Here is a 22,207-nt window from a genome sequence, read left to right as displayed (position 1 = left end):
AACTAAAAAAATGTGCAAATGCAATAATGACGCAAGTGGTCTAGCGCGGAAACTATTTGTAATACAATTATAAAAATTATACACAGCAAAGATTAGTACTCTTTAAAGCTTTTGCGCGCGTTATATCGAAACTTTAAAATTGACATTTGCGTCATTATTGAACCGGGGAAGCGATATATTAAAAAAAGAATTTCTCGTTCTGCAAGTCGGTCTAAGAAGGTGAATAAAAGCAGTGCAATTTAATGAGTTGAAGAAAAAATTCAAATCAATGATTGTTTTTCAGTGCCCATAGCCCAGAGACACTTCTGTGCCGTACAATTCTTCTTCTCATATTGATGGTAATGCCCCGCTCAATCAGGAAAGCTTAGTCAACGATGCCTTTGTCGATGATATCCGCTAAAACGTTTTGGGAGGTAGTCCTTTTTCTTTGTCCTCGTATGAAACTATTTAATATTTGCATGAAAATTTGTTCCTGTACAATGCCTCCGCCAATGGTTGGTTGCTTTCACTAGTAACTGTTCAGAGCTTACCTTCTGCAACTAAGCTTCTTGCGGCCGTGTCGCTCGTATCCAAAGTTTTTACTCGATAATTTCCATAGACGAGTTTACAACCAATCACGCTAAATACCCTCGCCTATACTAAACCGGTTTGCGGTACTTGGATTATGTGATTTGCAATTTCCTTTTAATATGTCGGGTCTATAGCTGATCCAAATGAAATATTTTGGGAAGAATTAAAACAACGCGACATCAGGACGGAAAAGGCGACAGCTGTTTCGATTATACCTTTTAAATCTCTTCAAGGCCATTTCTACCAGGAGAGCTGCTAAGGGGGGCATAGCAGTTGCCACCGTTCTCCTTTATAGTCTGGTTTACGACCGATGTCATATCCTGCATAGGAAGAGTTCCGCTGATTGCAAAATTTTGGATCTACTTAGGGAACATGTCTCGTATTCGCATCTTGAATTCCATTAAAGAACCTTCGTGTTTTTATTTTCTCAATACGAGCCATGGACTCACGACATTCAATGTCTGAAAATTCTTCAGAGTCTCTTAGCCGTTTTGAAGTCGATTTCTTTTTTTTTATCATTTCTTTCGTTTTCTAGGCTTAATTCTCTAGAAATTCCAAAATAAAATCCATACCAAAATTGAGCCTCCCGGAACCGTGATTGTAAATCGAGTTCACTGCCAATGGTATCTGGATTTTTAATTCAATAACCCTTGATATAACCGATACTTATTGTGACGAATTAAGGATTCATTGTTGTCGTTTTTTTTTTTTATTAATTTGTAAAATGGAAGATGGGGAAACATACATATAATACTTAGCCCTTTCATTCACCTTTAACAATGGTATTTACTCACAACTACTTAGCTAACAACGGTTTATATCAATACAATCACAATTGAGGGGATGTGTGGAATAATGGTATAAGTCGATTTACACCGTTTTTCCATAAATCAACTAAATAAAAAGAGCACGATTACATAGACATACCATATTAATCTTAGAAAATAATAGTGATATTTAAACAAAGATATTAGCTTCATTTATGGAAAAACGGTATAACTCTCTAATAAAATTTTGCAGTAGTGAAGCATCGAAATGGTAAGAAAATATATTCAATTTCGTAGACCAGAAAGAACTGAAAAATAAATGAATTGAAGTGGTTTCAAAAACGACTAAGCAGACAGAGAACTCCATTGTTAAAAATAGAAAAGTTTAAAAATAATAAAAGTAGTAAAAAAAAAGATTGCTAAAAATAACAAGCAGGAATAACAAATAGTTATAAGCATTTCTAAATAATAGAATATAAGATATTTAACAATGGTTATTAATGTATCTACTATGTATTTTGCTTAATAAAGTATCTCAATAAAAATATTTAATATTCGATCTATTGAATAACGGTATAACTCAAAAAAAAGAAATCATCCATTTTCTAATAAAATTATGTATATATAAAATTTATTACTTTTTATACTCAGTTGAGCAGAGCTCACAGAGTATACTAAGTTTGATTGGATAACGGTTGGTTGTACATATATAAAGGAATCGAGATAGATATAGACTTCCATATATCAAAATAATCAGGATCGAAAAAAAATTTGATTGAGCCATGTCCGTCCGTCCGTCCGTCCGTCCGTCCGTTAACACGATAACTTGAGTAAATTTTGAGGTATCTTGATGAAATTTGAGTATGTAATGTTCGGTTACACCCGAACTTAACCTTCCTTACTTGTTCTTATCAAAGTAGGATTATTATAAATTTATTTTTTCCTGCATTGTTAAGTTTTTTCACTTTTCTCAAAAGGTTGATTTTTGGGTTATACCGTTATTCCACACATCCCCTCAATTACTTGCGCTACGCCGCCTTTCGAGCTAGAGAAGATATCTCAAAACATTTCTAAAACGCAAATAAATTGGACACTAGGAAAGACAAAAGGAATTATTGAAACCCATTTTTGTAAACTATCATTATATTTTCCAAAAAACAATATTTGTGGATTGTATTTGCTATACTATATAGAATTGGACACTTAGGTGGTTGCATTTGTTTCACACGACACTGTAAGTCTACATACATATACTAAAGCCAACAAACAAAACAACGGAACAAATGTGCCGTCTTTATTCACGTACAGAATGCATTTATTTTTTGTTTATTTTTTTAAAAGCTTGTATGTATGAAAGCACAAAAATACTCTGAAATTTCTTACTCTAGTACTCTAAACAACATAAATATCTTCAGCTCACGTCGCAACTTCTTTTATTACATCAGCAGTTTGTCTATAGAAAAATTCTAAAGCTACTTTCGTCCTTTCATTTAAAGTGGTTCTTTTTTTTCGTTTTTTTCTGTTTTGTGTTAAAAAAGGTAAGCCATTTTTGCTCTAAATTACTAAGCAAAAAAGAAAACCACATAATAGTAACATAATGAAAAAACTAACGAAGCAAATTGAATTTACAAACACATGTTTCATTGTAATCAATTAAGTTGTTGTTGCATACATTTACATTGAACAGCTAGAAATTCGAGCAGCAAGCGCAAGCAACAAGAACTGAATTCAAAATTTTTATCAGCAACTTGACTTATGTGAGTGACGTACAAATGTAGATCTACATACTTGCATATGTTTCCTATAACAATGTAAAGCTAAGAAAAGTTGAATATGCACTTAATTAAGATGTTGGTGAGTGTTGTTGAAATGCGGAAAACCCAAGAAAAGTTGTTGGTAATTTGTTTTTACAAAGTGCTTTTGTGCTTTGATATTATTGTAACATGATTTCTACACTGAAAGAAAAAGACTGGTAAAATCAACCGAAATTAATTTTTATCCATCGCAACAAGATGTTGAATCAACTGCCCACAAATCTTTGATTCGTAATTGACCGTTTTAGTAGTCAAATGAACAAAAAAGTTGTTGGGACAGCTTTGTACGAAAGTACCTATGTTGCCATATAAATAAATAAATGTAAGGCGCGATAACCTCCGAAGAGATCTAAGGCCGAGCTCTCTTCCCATTTGCATCGTGCTCCTCTTGATTTTCCCTACAAATTGGCCGGACGGGACCTACATGTTTTATGCCGACTCCGGACGGCATCTGCGAGGCAGATGAGTTTTCACTGAGAGCTTTTCATGGCAGAAATACACTCGGAGCGCTTGCCAAACACTGCCGAGGGGCGACCCCACTTAGAAAAATGTTCTTCTAATTGAAAAACCTTATTTTTTGTTCTTATTTGATGGCGGCCGCCGTGGTGCCTCTATCACATCGAAGGTCCTGTGTTCAATCAAGCCCTGAGCAAAGCAACATCGAAAATTTCGAAATAAAGTTGTTTCAATCAGAAAAAAGATTTTCTAAGCGCGGCCCGCCCTCTTCAGTGATTAGCCAACACTCCGAATGTATTTCTGCCATGAAGAGCTTCTCAGTCAAAACTTATCTGCCTTGCTAATGTCGTTCGGAGACAGCATAAAACATTTAGGTACCGTAGGAAAAATCGGAAGGGGCACGACGCAAATTGGAAGAGAAGCTCAACCTTAAACCACTTCTTAATAGCGCCAAATATTTTTTTTCTTATTTATAATTGTTGTTGCCTTTACTTTTATCACTATTTTGTTTCATATATTTATTTTTTTTTTTATACGCAACTGAGCAGAGCTCACAGAGTATATTAATTTTTTAACGCTATTTAAAATGAACGAAATCGGACTATAGCCACGCTATCGAAAATTTCGAAAAACCGAAAAAATGCCATAATTCTATACCAAATACGAAAAAAGGGATGAAACATGGTGATTGGATTGGTTTTTTGACGCAAAATATAACTTTAGAAAAAACTCTGTAAAATGGGTGTGACACCCACCATATTAACTAGAAGAAAATTAAAAAGTTCTGCAGGGCGAAAGAAAAAGCCTCTGGAATCATGGCAGGAATACTGTTCGTGGTATAACAATATAAATATATAAATAAATTAAAATGTTCTGTGTCACCCTGGTTCACATTTTGGTCGATATCTCGAAAAAGCCTTCACATATACAACTAAGGTCACCTCCCTTTTAAAACCCTCATTAATACCTTTAATTTGATACCCATATAGTGCAAACACATTCTAGAGTCACCGCTGGTCCACCTTTATGGCGATATCTCGAAAAGGCGTCCACCTATAGAAATAAGGCCCACTACGTTTTAAATAATCATTAACACCTTTCATTTGATACCCATATCGTCCAAACGCATTCTAGTCACCTCTGGTCCACCTTTATGGCGATATCTCGAAAAGGCGTCCACCTACAGAAATAAGGCCCACTACGTTTTAAATAATCATTAACACCTTTCATTTGATACCCATATCGTACAAACACACATTCTAGAGTCACCCCTGGTCCACCTTTATGGCGATATCCCGAATTGGCGTCCACCTATTGAACTATGGCCCACTCCATTTTAAAACTCTATTTAATACCTTCCATTTGATACCCATGTCATACAAACACATTCCAGGGTTACCCTAGGTTCACTTTGCTAAATGGTGATTTTTCCTTATTTTGTCTCCAAAGCGCTCAGCTGAGTATGTAATGTTCGGTTACACCCGAAATTAGCCTTCCTTACATGTTTTATTTTATTTTCTTTTATTTTATTATAGTTTTTTTATTATTTTATTTTGTTTCACTTTATTTAATTTTATTTTTTTATATTACCTTATTTTATAATTTTGTTTTATTTTATTTTATTTTGTTTTACTTTATTTAATTTAATTAAATTTTTTACCTTCTGTTTTTAAGTATTTTTTGTTTTTTTTTTTTTTGTTGATTATTTTAAGTTTTTAAATTGTTTTTATTATATGTTTTTTAAGTTTTTTTCTTTCTTTATTTTTTGTTTTATTTCATTTTATTTTATTTTATTATATTTTAGTTTATTTTATTTTGCTTTACTCAATTTAAATTTATTTTTTATCTTTTCTTATTTTATAATTTTGTTATATTTTATTTTATTTCATTTTATTTTATTTTATTTTATTTTATTTTATATTTTTAAATTTCTTGTAATTACAGTACTTAGTACCTTGTGTGCTCGTGTTCTGCGCTCGCGAGGTCAAGGCTACAGCTAATAGGGGCAACAAAGCGGTCAGATGTCAAGGCAGCAATTAAGTTGGATCCCAGAAAACTTCTAATTTTTTCCAAGCCAAAGGAGTTATTTTACGACATAAATCCTACTACCAAATGGGGTTTTTCGTGTGGTCGCCAAACAAATTCTGGAAACGATATGTACATATTCATTCTAGGTGAGCTCTTAATTCACCATACTCGTGATTTTGCATAGCCTTTCAGAACTATTTTACTCAAAACTAAATAGACGGAACTACTTCTTCTTGCGGGCGTTGCCAATGGGGGCAACCTTACAAGCTTTATACATTTCGCCTACCCCAGGACCGTTTTCGCATTGCTTCACTGTGGTGTCCCTTGTTTTTACTTTTTAAGGGCCTGTTGTCCCTGTACACTAGTTCTACTTTTTTGCTGTGAGTGTGATTCCTTGAAGTGGGCTTTTTTGTTGTTGTACATATTACTAATAGCGGTTTGGCTGACTTTTCCCTAGCTTTCAAAGATGTGTTCATCATCGCATTTATGTAACAAACAAGTTTACCTTACCAAAGCTTATGCGCTCTTGATGTCTCTGCTTCTTTGCTTTTCCTAACTTTTTATTCGAGCGTTAATACATAGGTCGATGGATACTGATCATATGCACTGATGGTGCTGATTTCATGCGACAAGCTGATGTACAGAAATGAGCTAGCAGCGGTATTTCACAATTCAGAGCTGTACAGAAACGCTGCTTTCCTTTTCCTGCTGGCTGGAAGACTTCACTTTAACCGCGGCAAGAACTACTTTAATTTATTTTCTCTATAGTACTTATGTGTTAATTTAAGAAAATTGAATACAAACCATATGATTGTACATTCAATTGCGTCGTAATTTATTACAAAGCTAACTTTACTATAATGTGAATTCAATATTTGCAAACCCGTTTTGCATTACATGCAAAATTTTTAGTAATGAGACTCTCATTAGAAACCCCGACTATAAATTTCGTTAATTGCATGGCAACCAACTGCGCACAAAAGCTTTAAAAAAAACTCCAACAAAATATCAATTGCACACAAATTGCTATTCCATACACGAATTCACACACATCCAACAAACTAACTTAGTAAACGAAATGTCTAACTAGCTAACAAACTAAGTGAGTAAGTAACCAACTACTAATGAAAAAGTTTTCTCCTCCCAATTACATATTTTAGCATAATTGTTCAATTAGTAACACTTACAGATTGCAACTGTAAAATGCCAAAGGCTCGATAAATAAAAAATTGGAGAAAGAAAAAAATTTTTACTTTTTATAAAATGACACAAAAAATTAGCCACATTTTGTTGTTACTTCATTCGTTGCATACTTACTTACATACTGTTAATGCATTAAGCAAAAGTGAACGAAACTTTAAATCGACAAGTTGCAAACGTGCGACATGCAACAAGGCATTGCAACTAACAATAGCTTTTTTTCTAACTTTTTTTTTTACTTCGTTTTCATCACTTAAAAACCTACCTCACTCAGCTGCCATCGTAGATTTTAACCTTGCGCCAATTTATAATGCAAACCCCACAATTCGCTTTATCACTGAGTGTGACGACGACCACCCACACAGTTGGCGTATGTACGCGAGTGTGTATTTTTTGTTGTTTTTTAGATTTTCAAGAAAATGGCGCAAAACGTGCTACTTTACTATGCTGTTGATATGTTGTATTTGCGATCGTTAAATCGACTTGTTTAGCGCGCGGTAGCTTTGTTGAATGTTTATTCAATTTCGTTGAAATTCAAGTATTTACGGTTTGCTAGCGGAAAATTAAATGGAGAAAGTAATGCAAAAGAAAATTATCTGGGAAAAGATTTTTAATGCGCACAACTTTGTCTGGAATTTAGGAGCATCTGAGCGGGAGCGACTTTTGTGTTTATGGTTCTTGCGTTTATGATTTGATTTGATATCTTGATTTGTAGCTCTGTGATGTTTTATTTGCACCTGATGCATTTAGATCTCACAGGAAGTCATTGGATGAAATGCCCAAATTTTGAGTTTCAACTTTGGTGTGCAAGAAGATATCGACTATTATAAAGCTTTCAATATTACCGAGACGCAAAACGTTAATAACTCCAAAGGCCTTTTATTCTGAAATATTTAATTTGTTTTGGAAATATTGACAGTAACATAAAAAAAGTTAGAATTGCAAGAATTTTTTTTGTTTTCAAACAAAAAATTTTTTAGAATTTGTTTGCAATTCTTTTTTTACATTAAAGGATACGCAAATTGTTTCTACAACAACACTGTTAATGTTTTTTTATCAAAAAAAATTATAATTGTCTGATCAACGCCCTAGATTGATGAGGAGTGTGATGACAAGTACCTAGGACCCACCTAATTATTTTCCAGCTTTTAGGATTATTATTACTTAACGTAAATATTGTTTTTAATAAAACCGTTTAACTTAAACACATTTCTTTTAAATATTTTTTTTTTTTCTTCAAATTTTTAGTCTTTATTTAATTGCCTATTATTTCTCATAATATTTTTAGTTCATTTAGTGACTCATTATTACAAGGACTCTTTCCTGACAATTTGTTATAATCTCAATACATAATCCTTCCAAATACTTTTTTTGACTCAGCGCCACGTATGCTTGTCCCTCCTCAAACTCAAAAGTATTTTGATGTTACTTCTACCGGACTGTGTGTAATATTTGTTCCAAATATGAGCCAAATCGGACCACAAATACGATTTTTTTTAATATCTCAATCCTTGCGCCACCTGGCGGTGATTCATAGGTCGCTTTCTATTCATGCATGTATTATGTGTTCCAAATATGAGCCAAATGGGACCAAAATTTGAAAACAACGGTCGGCCGCTACACAGAGTCAAGTTAAATAAAACCATTTAAAAAATTAAAAATTACGTTCAAAAGTAAGTATGTATGAAAGAAAATTTTCAACTCAGCTCACAGTCAATACTCAGTAAATTTTTTTAAGAGAACTGTTAATCTAAGTCTTTGCATTTTAATGCACTAAAATTCAATGCACTAAAATTCAAGGATCTAAAGAATTGCATACTCTGAAAAATTTTAAAAATTCTTAGTGAAAGCTTTAAAATTTTACAGAAGATTTGTGTTTGGATTTCGAATTTTCGCAAATTTAACTTTAGATCTTAAACTTTAAGGGATATTGATTTTATTACTGTGCCAATACTTTAATCCGTGCTCCCGTTTCGCCCTCAGAAAATAATGAATAACGCCCTATTTTAGGATTTGTTTCAAAAGCACCGCATCTCAGAATTCGGTTTAAGGAGAATTTTTTTTTCATAAACACCCTAGCTAATGTCAAAATGTAGTAAATTTCAGCTCAGAGAGGGCGTTTTTCAACCAAATTCTCACATATGAATTCGATTCATACGAAAGTGCCTGAATTTCATATTAAAGTGCAAGGAAAAAGCACTTCCATATGAAGCCAAGGCACTTCGGTATGATTTTCAAATTTACACTTACAAATTGACAACAAACAATTTTTCAAAACTCTTTAAACATTTAAAATAAATATTTTTTTTTTTTTCATTTTAAAAAATTTCAGTGCACTTATAATTTCGGTTATGTATTGTTATTTGGACTTCAATATAAACATTTTTGAACAGCCCTGATTATCAGCAAGGCTATTATTATAATTTCAAAATTTTCAAGCAAATTCGTATTTTTGTAATTCAAATACCAAAATGTTTCAACGTCACCCCTCAGTAGGCAAGCAATCTCCTATTCAAGTGGTCTTTAAATTGAATTATTTACTTCGCGAGCTGAAAACTGCAAAATGAATTGGAACTCTTGGAGATATCATGTTGTAGTAAAAGCACAACTATAAGCTTACTTATTTTAAGGAGATTATATTTAAATATATGTATACCTATGTACATAATAGTGCGTTTTTAGCGGAAGAAGATTTAAAACTCAGACCTAAAGCGAGGTTCTTCTACCAATTTTTCGATAAGCCATAGACGTAATTTGCGAAAAAAAAGTTTTAATATCGAATAACGTAAAGACGTACTTCACAGATCCTGGTGTTTGGTGGTCAGAAGTTGAACTTTTGTGCTTAAAAATGGCTATTTGCAACCTGAAGAATGAAATGATACTAAGCGAAAAACTTAAGTGTATTTTAAGCCTAAGTAGCAGATTCTTCTCAATGACCATGATTTTATGACCTGACGATCAACGTTTCCAACATTTTATTTAAGCAAAAAATTATTTCCACGTAAGTTCTTATATAAAGTTGTAAATTTTGAACCTCTGTAGCTTGACAAGCTTGCATCCGTGGGCAGTGCGATAGCGTGTGATCATGGTGCTTTTAACCGATACTTTAGTAGGTAAACAATGTGGGTCACAACAGAAAACAATATGAGCCACAACTGAAGCCTCTATGAATACTTACACACCAATTTTAAATGTGGCTCAACGTGGGAAGCTTTAATATTTTTCTGATCACGTAATGCTGCTCAAAAGCAAAAATTCCATAGATAAAAGTAGTTTCTTCATAAAAGAATATGAGTGATAGGCGAAGACCAAGGGAAATCAAGGCTTCTTCTGTCAATTCCGTGGAGGTTTCCCTCTCCGTCTTCTTCCAAATGCGGTTGTTGATAGAAATACTTTCGTAAACAGAGCTTTTTTGCCCATTCGCATATCACGACCTATACAGCGAAGCCTTTGGGATTTCCTATTCTTAACAGATCTAAGTTTTGAGCGTAGTTCTCGAGAATCTACCGATCATTTTGTATATAAAAATGGTCAAGCCATACATGCAATTATAATGATTCTATCAGTTTTCCAAATAGTATTTGCAAATTCCAAACTTAAATCAATACAATACAGTTAAATATTATGGAAAACTATTTTACACAACGTTTCACTTCCCCAACAATATTGAAACAACAACGACAAATAACAGTTACAAATTCCGCTTCACTGAATATTGAGTTATTTTCATACCGTGAATTTGATAATCTAATTGAACGGCAACGTTGAGAGTCTACAAACAAAGCCATAAAACCAGCAGTTCTGACGTTTCAAGCACAAATAATTATAACAAAATTAGTCTTAGTTTGAGATTCTTAACCCATTTACGCCATAATTTATTAAAGCATTACTTTATGTTTGGACAAACAATACCTAAAACATTTTTAATTAATACGCAGCAACATCTTAATTTGAATACCACTAAACAATTTCAAAAAAATAGTTTAGCAGTTAATGACGTTCAAAAAAATATTCAAAAATACACACGATCCCTTAAGTGTTAAGCGAGAAATTGCGATACATGCCGCAGCGATGAAGCTCATTAGAGAATTTCTGTGAAAGCGGAAAGTAACGTGTTGGTATTGTATAGGCATTCGGGGGGTAATAGCCATATTCGGAATTGGAAGTGTGATACATGGTATTATTGTCCGTCTCAACGCCATAGCCCTTGAAGTTGTCTGAAAATGAAATTTTGCTTTATATGCAAATCGGCTTCCACTATTTTTTCAAACTACTCTGTAAATACTCACAAGGACATTTGATTGTTTCACGCGTATGCAACTGTTCATAAAGTTTAGCTGTTTGTATGATGGGTTTACGTTTCAAAAATTTCTGGTATTCGATTTCGGGATTGAAGGTTTCCAAACGATCAATACAATCCTTGCACATCTTTGATTGTTAACTTCGGATGCGATTTATGACTTCGAAAATATTCACAGTTCTTTAAAATTATAAAAAAATATAAAAAATTAAAATAAAAATTCTGCTGAAATTTGTATTTGCTTGCTTGCTTTTCAGAGTTTTCGAATCAATGAAGTTATTGACAAAACAAACTTTCGTTTCTATGACAATCAAAATAGAAATTTTTCAAAATCGATAACAAATTGTATCGATAACATTATACGGTAAAATAATTTTTTTGTTCTTATTGAAAACTCATTTGCACACAAAATTTACACTTTAAATTTTCATGCAATTCTGCTCATTGTGCTCATTGTTTTGCTGAATGCAAGCTGAATGTAAAAATTTTTTGGTAAGCTTTTCCGATCTATTCTGGAGTAGTGCAAATAAATCAATTTATTCCACCTTACAGCTCGACGTTTCGGTCCACCTTGATATTGATGTGCCTATTCTGATATAATATACCCAGCTGTAAGCTATAGCAGCTTTCTCCTGAGCCTCACAGCAACATTCACTTCGATTACACTATTTTAACCGTGCAACAGCTGTTCAATGCGCTGTCCACTGTCACGCTTACCACCACCAAAGCTGACAGCAACTGTATGCAACTGTCAAAACCATTAGCTTGACATGCGCACTGGCCGCCTATTAGCACTTTCTCAATGTTTTACTGATTTTTGATATATGAAAACACGCCTTCAAAATTTCACTTTCATATCTTGCATGCAATTATAGGTATAGTGAAAATAAACGAAAAATTCCTTCCACATCGAAAGTTAACTGCAATAATAATTTAAACAACTTTTTCTAGTTCAACGAAAGTTCAAAAACGCGTAAAGTTGATCAACATTTGACGCATGAAGAGCAGTGAGTTTTTACATACAATGCCTTATTTGCTGTTAAAAAAAATTTCAGGTATTAAAATTTATTCAATTTTCAGTAACATCAATGAAGATTTGAAAGATATGGGCCTTGAATTAAATTTGGGTGGCATGACAGATGAAGAAAAAAATGTGTACTATTTTAAAGTGAGTATATTTATACCCCCTAACCAATTCTCTGAAAATCGATCATGTTCTTTTCAAAATTAGCTAGTTCTGATTTGAAAACCAACAAGTAAAGTTCCCGCTAAATATTGGCACTCACTTCGTAGGCAGGTGCATAGCTATAGTGGCTGGGGTCCGGGTCGCCCAAGTAGCAAATAATAATTCGATTTTAAACCATAGAGGTCGTCTAAATCTACAAAAAGTTACATCGACTTTTGCTGTAACAGACCAGAGTTGTTGTAGAATTCTTAGATCTCTATTTTCTCCAAAGATTTTCTGAACGATCTCCGAAAGATATTTCCTTAAACGTTATCTTTACATTTACACTGAACGAAAAAAGTTTGTCCTACGGTAATTGGCAAAATAGAAACCATAAAAAATGAAAAACCTCAAAAAAGTTTAAGCAAGATGGAGACCAATTTGTTTTTTTTTTCGCAGAGGATCCCTTTGAAATATTATAAGCTTCAAAACCACGAAATATCCTTGAGTTAAAATGTTATCGATTTATTAGCGACGAGTTATGGGTTTATTATCACTGTTAAATTGATGACTCTTCGTAAGGGCTATTATCAATAACAAGCTGATGGACGATCGATAACTTATTGAAGACAAACCGATACTTAATATTTAGCTCATTCGCTAAAAACCGAAAACTAACGTACCAATGGGCCGTCGATAACAAACTTGCAACAAACCGACTTTCGTGATAAACGAAATATATATTAATAATATTTTATTTTTTAGGAAATATAGTTTTTATTTATTTTAGGTTTTTATTTTTAACAAACTAATTAGAATTTTCTTTTTTGAAGTCAATCAAAATTTTTAAGTAAACACGAAAACTCAATTAAAAATTATTTAAAAATTAAAGTTATGAGGTGGGTTTTGTCAAAGGCTGAGGTAACACTCAGTCAATCCAGGGTCAAGTAGTGGTCCCACAAACCACTTAATAAGAACACAGTTGTTATGTGTTAATGACGAATACACACACACACACGGCTTGACGGGTAGTGAAGGCAGCAGCTTCCCGTGCGAAGATGGCGGGGGAGGGAGGCGAGCGGCGGCTAACGGTCGTTGTAATAGCAGAGGGGTCGGTGCGGCGGTCGAACGGCGGGATCAGCACGGCGGCCGGACGGCGGACAGTATTAGCGGACAGATTGGTACAGCGGTTTGCAGTGGCGGGATTAGCACGGCGGCTGGACGGCGGACAGTATTAGCGGACAGATTGGTACAGTGGTATGCAGTGGCGGGATTAGCACGGCGGCTGGACGGCGGACAGTATTAGCGGACGGATGGATGTAGTGGTATGGACGCAGAGACGGTACCAGCGAGCTGGTTGGACGGTGGTGCGGTAGCAGCGGCTAACGGTCGTCGTAGCAGCGGCGCAACGGCGGTAGAATAGCGGGCGGCTGACGGTTGTCGCAGCAGCGGCGCAACGGCGGTAGGATAGCGGGCGGCTGACGGTTGTCGTAGCAGCGGTGCAACGGCGGTAGGATAGCGGGCGGCTGACGGTTGTCGTAGCAGCGGCGTGACGGATGCAGCGGCTTAACGGCGGTAGGATGGCGAACGGCCGACGGTTAGTGGGGCAGCGGCGGCACCAGCAAGGCGGGATGGTCACGGCAGTAGTATGGCGGACGGCCAACGGTCGGCGTAGCACCGGCGGGATGGAAGCAGCGGCGGTGATCTACGGCAGTAGTATGGCGGACGGCCAACGGTCGGCGTAGCACCGGCGGGATGGAAGCAGCGGCGGCACCAGAGGGGCGACGATGCGACGGCAGCGGCGGTGGCTACGGAGCGCGTACCAGGGCCGGGGAGAGAGGGGAAGTAGGCTAGCCATGGTGTTTGCCTGGGCAGCGGCGGCTCGTTCCGGGCGGGGTCGGTTGACGGTATCGGCGGGATCGGATTGGTCGGCAGTCTTCGGCAGAATCGATAGTAGGCCGGTCGGTCACCTGGGGAAGACACTGCGAGGACTCGTTAGTGCTGGTTTCACCGCTGGACACCCCCGCCTCCCTAGTTGCAAGCTAATAGAAGGTGCGTAGGATGGGCGGGGCTGTACCAGCCGATACACCGTGGGTCGATCCGTGCGCGGAGGGGAAGTGCACCCTAACGGCACAGCGGTAGCCCCTTATGCGCACGCATCGGCTAACGGCCGAAACCAGAGTTGTGGGGAGGGGGGTATAGTCATTAAGGCGTCGGGCCGCTCAACACCCAGGGGGGCGACGGGCGGCAATAGCACAAAGGCAATCGCCCCGCTCGTCCTTACCTGGGTGAAGGGTGACCCGTGCCATGACGGTGCCCCTTCCACTCAACTAGCCGTGGCCATAGCTGAGGGGGAGGGGGTTATATAGTCATTAAGGCGTCGGGCCGCTCAACACCCAGGGGGCGACGGGTGGCAATAGCACAAAGGCATCCGCCCCGCTCGTCCTTACCTGGGTGAAGGGTGACCCGCACCATGACAGCGCCCCTTCCACTCAGCTGGCCGAAGCCGGAGCTGAGGGGGAGGGACGACATAGTCATCAAGGCGTCGGGCCGCTCAACACCCAGGGGGGCACGAGTGGCAATAGCACAAAGGCATCCGCCCCGCTCGTCCTTACCTGGGTGAAGGGTGACCCGCGCCATGACAGCGCCCCCTCCACTCAGCTGGCTAGCCCGAGTGGCAATTTTGTCTTTAAAAAGACAACCACTCCCGCTGGCTCACCTGCGAGGACTGAATTGCAAAAATGCAAATTCGCTGTTTATATGGGTGGTGCCGCAAACTGGTTGAGAAATCAACACACCATTATTGTGATTTTCATTGGTTTGCTATCAGTGGTTGTTGAGTATGCTATAGAAGAATAAGTACACGTGGTTGTTGACTATGCTATAGAAGAATAAGTACAGGGAGGTTCAGGTGGCTATGCTATAGAAAAATAAGTTAAGGGAGGTTCAGGTTTAAGTGAATAAGGAAATACAGGGGGGGTACGTTATTGTAACGCTACGTTACAAAGTAAAGAGTACAAAGTAGTTAACACTATATTCATATATTCAACAATTCCTCTTCTGACACCAATTGTAACGGATGTAGTGCAATTCCGCTTATTTGCAACCTTCTACTAACGTTCGTATCGCTAAACTGTTGACTAAATAACTCCAATATTCAATAATGCGAAATGGTCTTTATTTGAGTACTTCACAATAACACTTATACTTCGCAACCAATAGCGTGCTTAAATCAAACTGATTACGGACTACTCAGCTTCTGCTGCTTTTATACTCTCTGCCCATATCTAGACGTTTCTTCTTCTAGAATCCTCTACCTGGTCACCAGCCATACGACGCGCATGTATTTGTAGTGGGTAACCATATGCGTGTGTATATGTGAGCGAAGTAGTAGCTGATGATGACATGAGTTTGGGAGTATCGCTATGCTGCTTGTGTGTACACGATGATTAATGTGCTTATGTACTGGTACATGTGTGGCTCGCTTCAATGTTTTTTTTCTGTTGTTGCGTGATTATTTACTTAGTAAACACTTAGAGATGGCAATATTCGTCACACTGCCCTCCACCTAGGTCTGATCGTCCCGTTCAGACAAATTTTCCGATCTACACGCTGCCAACTTTTCCAAATGAACCACTTTCATTTTAGTTCGTTGTTTTCCAATGGTTTGTATGCGGTAAACTACATCGTTGATCCGTTTTACAACTTTGTATGGGCCTTCCCAATTACACTGCAATATCGGGGGCAAACCTTTTTTCCGTTGAGGATTGTATAACAGCACCAAATCTCCTTCCCGAAAACCTACCGAATTAAATGCTTTGTCGTATCTGGCTTTCATCTTGTCACTCGTATCTTGGTTCGTTGTCTTACAAGATCATGTATTTCCCTCAGCTCTTCCTCCAAGACACCATTAAATTTCTTGGCATTTCTCTCCGCATCGGCATTTGTCCCAAACTCCAAATCCGCTGGCAGTCGATGGTCATTGCCAAAAATTACTTTTGCGGGTGTTTGGCCCGTTGTCTCATGCACTGCCGATCGGTAAGCCATCAGGAATAATGGTATGCGTGTATCCCACTCTTTATGGAGCTTGTCCACTACTTTTCTTAAGAACTCCTAAAATGTTCTATTGAATCGTTCCACCATACCATCCAGAATGCAATGCAGTTGTCCGTGTTTTCGAATTCCCAATATTTTACACATTTCTTGGAACACAGCTGATTCAAAATTTCTCCCTTGGTCAGAATGTAACTCCATTGGTACACCATACCTTGCAACCCAATTGTTTATGAACACTTCTGCTACTGTGTCCGCTTCTTGATTTGGGATTGGGTATACCTCTGGCCATTTGCTGAAATAATCCATAACCACCAATACATATTTGTTTCCGCAGTTGCTAGTAGGAAATTGACCTGCGACATCCATAGCGATCCTTTCAAATTGCGCACCTGAGTTATATTGCTTCATCTGGCCATGACTTCGGGTTTTGGGCCCTTTCGCTCTGCTGCAAACCTCGCAGTGCGCAATCCACTCAGTGACCGACTGACGGCAACCAAGCCAATAGAATATCTGCTTAATCTTCTCGAGCGTCTTCGTGATTCCCAGATGACGTCCACTTGGACCATTATGTAGCTCGTTGAGACCGTCAGGAATCATTTTCCTGGGAACAACTATAAGGTTACATTGACCATCTTCACTCTCCCATACTCGATGCAAGCAACCGGATATCAACTCTAAACTGTTCCACTGTGCCCAATATGACTTCGCAATGGGACTTTCTGCTGACATCTCCTCTCTATTTGCTCTTTCGTTTCGTTCGAGCCCTTGCATAACATGTGGCAGATCTGTATCTTCTAGCTGACACTTCCTTAGTCGTTCCTCGTCCCATTCATCCGTACATGATATAGTCATTAGCCGGACATCTACAACGTCTCCTTTAGTCTCGGCCTTTGAACAGTGTTTGCATTCCAAACTACATGGCCTTCGCGACATGGCATCAGCATTTCCATGGGTACTACCTTTTCGATGCTCAATGGAGAGGTCATAGCTTTGTAGTCGCTCGATCCACCATGCCAATTGTTCTTCTGTATTACGGAACTGCAAGAGCCATTTTAACGCTGCGTGATCTGTCCTCACGCGAAATCGCTGCCCGTAGAGGTACTTGTGAAAATGTTTAATGCACTCTACCAATGCCAACAGCTCTCTCCGTGTAACGCGATAGTTCCTCTCTGGTTTTCCAATTGATCGGCTGTAATAGGCAACTACATTCTTCTGTCCATCGACCAGTTGTGATAAAACGCCTCCTATAGCATATCCGCTCCCATCTGTATCTAGAATAAACGTAGCTCCTGGAATCGGATATGCCAACATTAGGGCAGTGCACAAACGCTCTTTCAATGTTTGGAAAGCCACTTCTTGCTCCTTCTTCCATTCAAAAGCTTTATTTTTTCTTGTAAGTTCGTGGAGGCTATGTGCTACGCTGGCAAAGTTTGGTACAAACCGGCGGTAATATGTGCACAGCCCAAGGAAACTTCTTAATTCATGCAAGTTCTGTGGTCTCGGCCAATCCTTTACAACTTCGATCTTTTCATTCGCAGTGCAGATGCCCTCTGTCGTTACCTTGTGACCCGAATAATTTGTTTCCTTTTTAAACAGGGAACACTTTTTGGGACTTAGTTTCAGACCAGCGCCAGCTATTCTCTGGAAAACTTCCTCCAAGTGTTTAAGATGTCCATAAAAGTTATTGCCCAATACGATGATGTCGTCCAGGTACACCAAGCATGTTTCCAATGTAGTCCTTTCAGTACATGGTCCATGAGTCTCTCAAAAGTAGCTGGTGCATTACAAAGTCCAAAAGTCATCACTGTAAATTGCCAAAGACCATCACCGACACTGAAGGCTGTTTTCTCTTTGTCTTCCTCCTTCACCTCAACTTGCCAGTAGCCGCTTTTCAAGTCCAGTGTGGAAAACCATTTCGTACCAGATAGCGAGTCCAGAGTATCGTCGATTCTTGGCAATGGGTAGCTATCCTTTTTCGTAACGTAATTCAACTTCCGGTAGTCCACGCAAAACCACATTTTCCATCCTTCTTCTTTACAAGTACTACCGGTGATCTCCATTGACTAGCTGATGTTTCGATGACGCCGCTGTCGCCCATTTCTTGTATTATTTGACTCACAACTTCCCGCTTCACCAGTGGAACAGTACGTGAAGCTTGACGGATCGGCCTCGCATCTCCAGTGTCAATTTGGTGTTTCACAACGTTGGTGCGGCCTGGTTGGGAACCATACTGGTCAAATATGTTTGCGTACTTTAGGAGCAGTTGTTTTTCCTTACTCTGATAGTCTTCCTCTAGCCCCTCCGTCCATGCCATGATGTCATCTGAAAGATCAATATTGCTAGTTGAAACGTCTTCCTGGAGCTGTTCACAATTGATTACTTCTTCAGCCTCTTGGCATCTTCCCAAAATAACTCCTCTGGTCAGTTTGAGTGGTGACTTGAACTCATTGAGTACTTTTACCGGGATACGTCCATCTTGTTTTGTTATAGCCAGGGTTTTTCCTACAAGTACGTTCAGTGTTGATTTGTTTGCTGCTTCGACAACCTACAATTTGTTTGTCCCATAATCCCCATCAACCTTTGCCTAGATGCCTGCTTCTGATTTTGGTGGTATTTGCTGACTCTCTTCCACCAGCACTCGCTTACTGCTGTAGTCTCTCTGGTAGCCGAAAATAAGTGGCTCATCCATGTCCTTATATCGCATCGTCTTGCTTTGCATGTCGATCTTGATGCCTTGGTCGATCAAGAAGTCCACTCCAATTATGATTTCATCAACAATCTCTGCCACTATAAAATTGTGTACTACCGTGACGATCCCAATTGCGACTTCACATGATACTTCTCCTAGAACCGTGGCGTCTTCTCCAGTTGCTGTACGCAATCTTGCTCCATGCAATGGTCTTATTTTCTTGTTGACTAAATTCGCTCGAATGAATGAATGAGATGCACCCGTATCTACAGTCAGTAACCGTTCCTTTCCATCCACATGTACCCCGACAGTAAGATTGTTTGACCTTCTTCCAATTTGTGAGATAGAGATTATGGGGCATTCAATTGAGGGAGCCAGCTGTCGCCCCTTGCGGCTGACTCGCTTTAGTTTAACGATTGATTGGTCTTGGAGATTTGCTCATCTCCTTCAGCTCTGCGTTTACGACCACACACATTGTTGGAAGTGTCGTTCCACAATTCCACACACAGCATTGGACTGCATCATTATTCTTCTGCTGCGTACCCTTCAATGCTTCCTAAATTGTGTCTACCCACTCTCGTCTCTCTACTTCCACACGATGAGCCTTATATGTTGGTTTACTCAATAGGGAGGCAGTTTCCTGAGTCAATGCATGTGATACCGTTTCTGCGAATGTGGGTTTTGGGTTTGCATATGTCGCTCGCTTCGTTTCTTCGTCCCGTATGCCATTTATAAAAGTCTGGATGTTTACCCTTTCAGTGTATTCCACGGGTGCGTCCGCATTTGCTAGATGAGCCAATATTTCAACATCCGAGGCAAACTCCTGCGAAGTCTCGTTAGATTGTTGGTAGCGGTTTTGCAATTATATTTGTTAGATTTGTTTCCTGTGTTCGCTTCCGTACCGTCGTTCTACAGCAGCCATCAATGCTTCATAACTGTTCCGTTCGTACTCCGGGATGGTCTGTAAGATTTCCGCAGCTGGTCCTTTTAAAGCCACGCACAATGCAGCAACTTTATCTTCAGCATTCCAGTTTTTCACTGTTGCGGTCTTCTCAAACTGTAGCTTAAAGACCTGGAAAGGAACAGAACCGTCAAAGGATGGTGTTTTTATCTTTGGATTACTCGCTGAAACTGCTGGGCGATTTAGTTGCAACTGCTCCATATGACCTTTTAAATCATCGACTTCTGCCTCAAATTGAGCGATTTTTGCATCCTGCGCTTCCAGCTTCCTGTGCTTCTAACTGCGAAGACATTTGTGCCACCTGCAATGATAAGCGCTCCTCTTGTTCTTCCATCTTGGATGTTATGCGTGTCTCCTGCAATTCCAGTTAGGATGCCATATATGTCTTCTGTTCTTCCAGTTGAGTTTCCATCTTGGATGCCATATATGTCTTCTGTCCTTCCAGTTGAGTTTCCATCTTGGATATTACTGTCGACGTTTGTGCAGATATTGCAGCTAATATCGTGTTCAAGTCTGCGTTCGCCATTGTCTGCGGTGTTTCATTTTTCTTCTCCAATTTTGTTATTTCAGCGCCATTAAGATGAAAGGCATACTTTTCCACGTTAATTCCTTCTGCTTCCATTGCCTCTCGTAGTCGTGCCTGAAGTTCAAGTTTATTGTCGGTTGTATTCAATCCACGGCTCTCCAACTCCTTCTTCAGTTGCTGGATCTTTAATTCACTCCACTTTGCAATGTCCTTTTTGTATTCGAAATCTTCGGAATTTATTCAACAATTCCTCTTCTGACACCAATTGTAACGAATGTAGGGAAATTCCGCTTATTCCAAATCCTCTGCTAACGTTCGAATCGCTAAACTGTTGAATAAATAACGCCAATATTCAATAATGCAAAATTGGTCTTTATTAGACCACTTGAAAGTACTTCACAATAATACTTCACAACCAATAGCGTGATTAAATCAAACTGATTACGGACTACTCAGCTTCTGCTGCTTTTATACTCTCTGCCCATGTCGAGACGTTTCTTCTTCTAGAATCCTCTACCTGGTCACCAGCCATACGACCCGCGTGTATTTGTAGTGTGTAACCATATGCGTGTGTATATGTGAGCAAAGTAGTAGCTGATGATGACATGCGTTTGGGAGTATCTCTCTGTTGCTTGTGTGTACATGATGATTGTGTTTATGTACATGTACATGTGTACAATGTTTTTTTTCTGTTGTTGCGTGATTATTTACTTAGTAAACACTTAAAGATGTTAATATTCGTCACAATACATTAATTATTAAGAGAGGTGAGAACAGCCTTTTTATAGAAAAAAGGGAGTCCGAGCTAACAAATGTGTTTGAGTGAGAATTATAATCTTGGCATAAACGCCGAAAGGTTCATTTAGTTCGAGATTCGTTCTACATTGTTTCAGCAGAAGTGGTTTGCAGTGCCTCGAAGTCCGAGAGGGAACACAAAAGTTCACTTCGTTTAGAAGTAATGGGCTTGAAATTGATCCATTTAAAAAGTTTTGTCATAAATATTACACCAAGCATTCCCCTCCGACTAGCAAGAGTTGGAAGATTGATAAACTTTAATCGATTAGTATAAGGTGGAATATTATATAAAGAATCCCATTGAAGATTAACAAATGCAAAACACCTTTGCCTTTATTCACAGTAGCATTAATATGTGGGTTGAAACTACGTTTAGAATCCATCATGACTCTCAACAAAATTATTTACAATTTCTAGACTATAGTTGTTAATTATATATGAAGCTGGTGGCGAAATTCTCCGAGAAAAGCACATGACTTTACATTTTTTAAGATTGAGCGGCATATATGTAATTTACAGTACACCAGGTAACCAAGTGATTTAACTCCGTTTGAAGCAAGGAATGTTCCTCAACAGACCCGTATGATTTGAAAAGTTTTACATCGTCAGAGTACATCAAGATTTTTTATTGTATTTTATTTTTTTTATTGTATTGGATAAATCGTTTATGAACGAGAACAGAATCCGACCAAGATGGCTGCCCTGTGAAACGCCAGAAGACACATTGATGACGCCAGAAAGTATATTTTTAAAGATTACTTTTTCCGTACGATTACCAAGATACGAAGAAATCCAACATATAACACGGGGTTGAAAACCAAGTTGACCGAGCTTATAAATAAGTAATGGGTGTGATACTTTATCGAAAGCTTTACAGAAA

The 22,207-nt window shown here is 38.4% G+C and overlaps 1 protein-coding gene across 3 annotated transcripts in view; it reads right to left on the bottom strand.

Annotated features, from left to right (window-relative positions):
* Positions 1-1,883: 1,883 nt before the first annotated feature.
* The window catches only part of LOC137238219 (piercer of microtubule wall 1 protein-like), a 92,472-nt gene continuing 72,148 nt past the window's right edge, over positions 1,884-22,207 (bottom strand). For 2 of the 3 annotated variants that reach the window (XM_067762961.1, XM_067762962.1), the window contains exons 2-3: positions 11,125-11,315; positions 1,885-11,052 (exon numbers count right to left, since the gene is read on the bottom strand). In XM_067762961.1, the coding sequence (XP_067619062.1) occupies positions 10,868-11,052; positions 11,125-11,263 (324 nt within the window). In that variant the 5' untranslated portion in view covers positions 11,264-11,315 and the 3' untranslated portion in view covers positions 1,885-10,867. Of the gene's footprint in view, positions 11,053-11,124; positions 11,316-22,207 lie in introns of all 3 variants that reach the window. The other variant, XM_067762963.1, reaches the window with a different exon arrangement.

Source organism: Eurosta solidaginis, chromosome 1 (assembly GCF_040869045.1).
Source record: "Eurosta solidaginis isolate ZX-2024a chromosome 1, ASM4086904v1, whole genome shotgun sequence".
NCBI lineage: Eukaryota > Metazoa > Arthropoda > Insecta > Diptera > Tephritidae > Eurosta > Eurosta solidaginis.
This window is presented reverse-complemented; position numbering and strand designations above follow the sequence as displayed.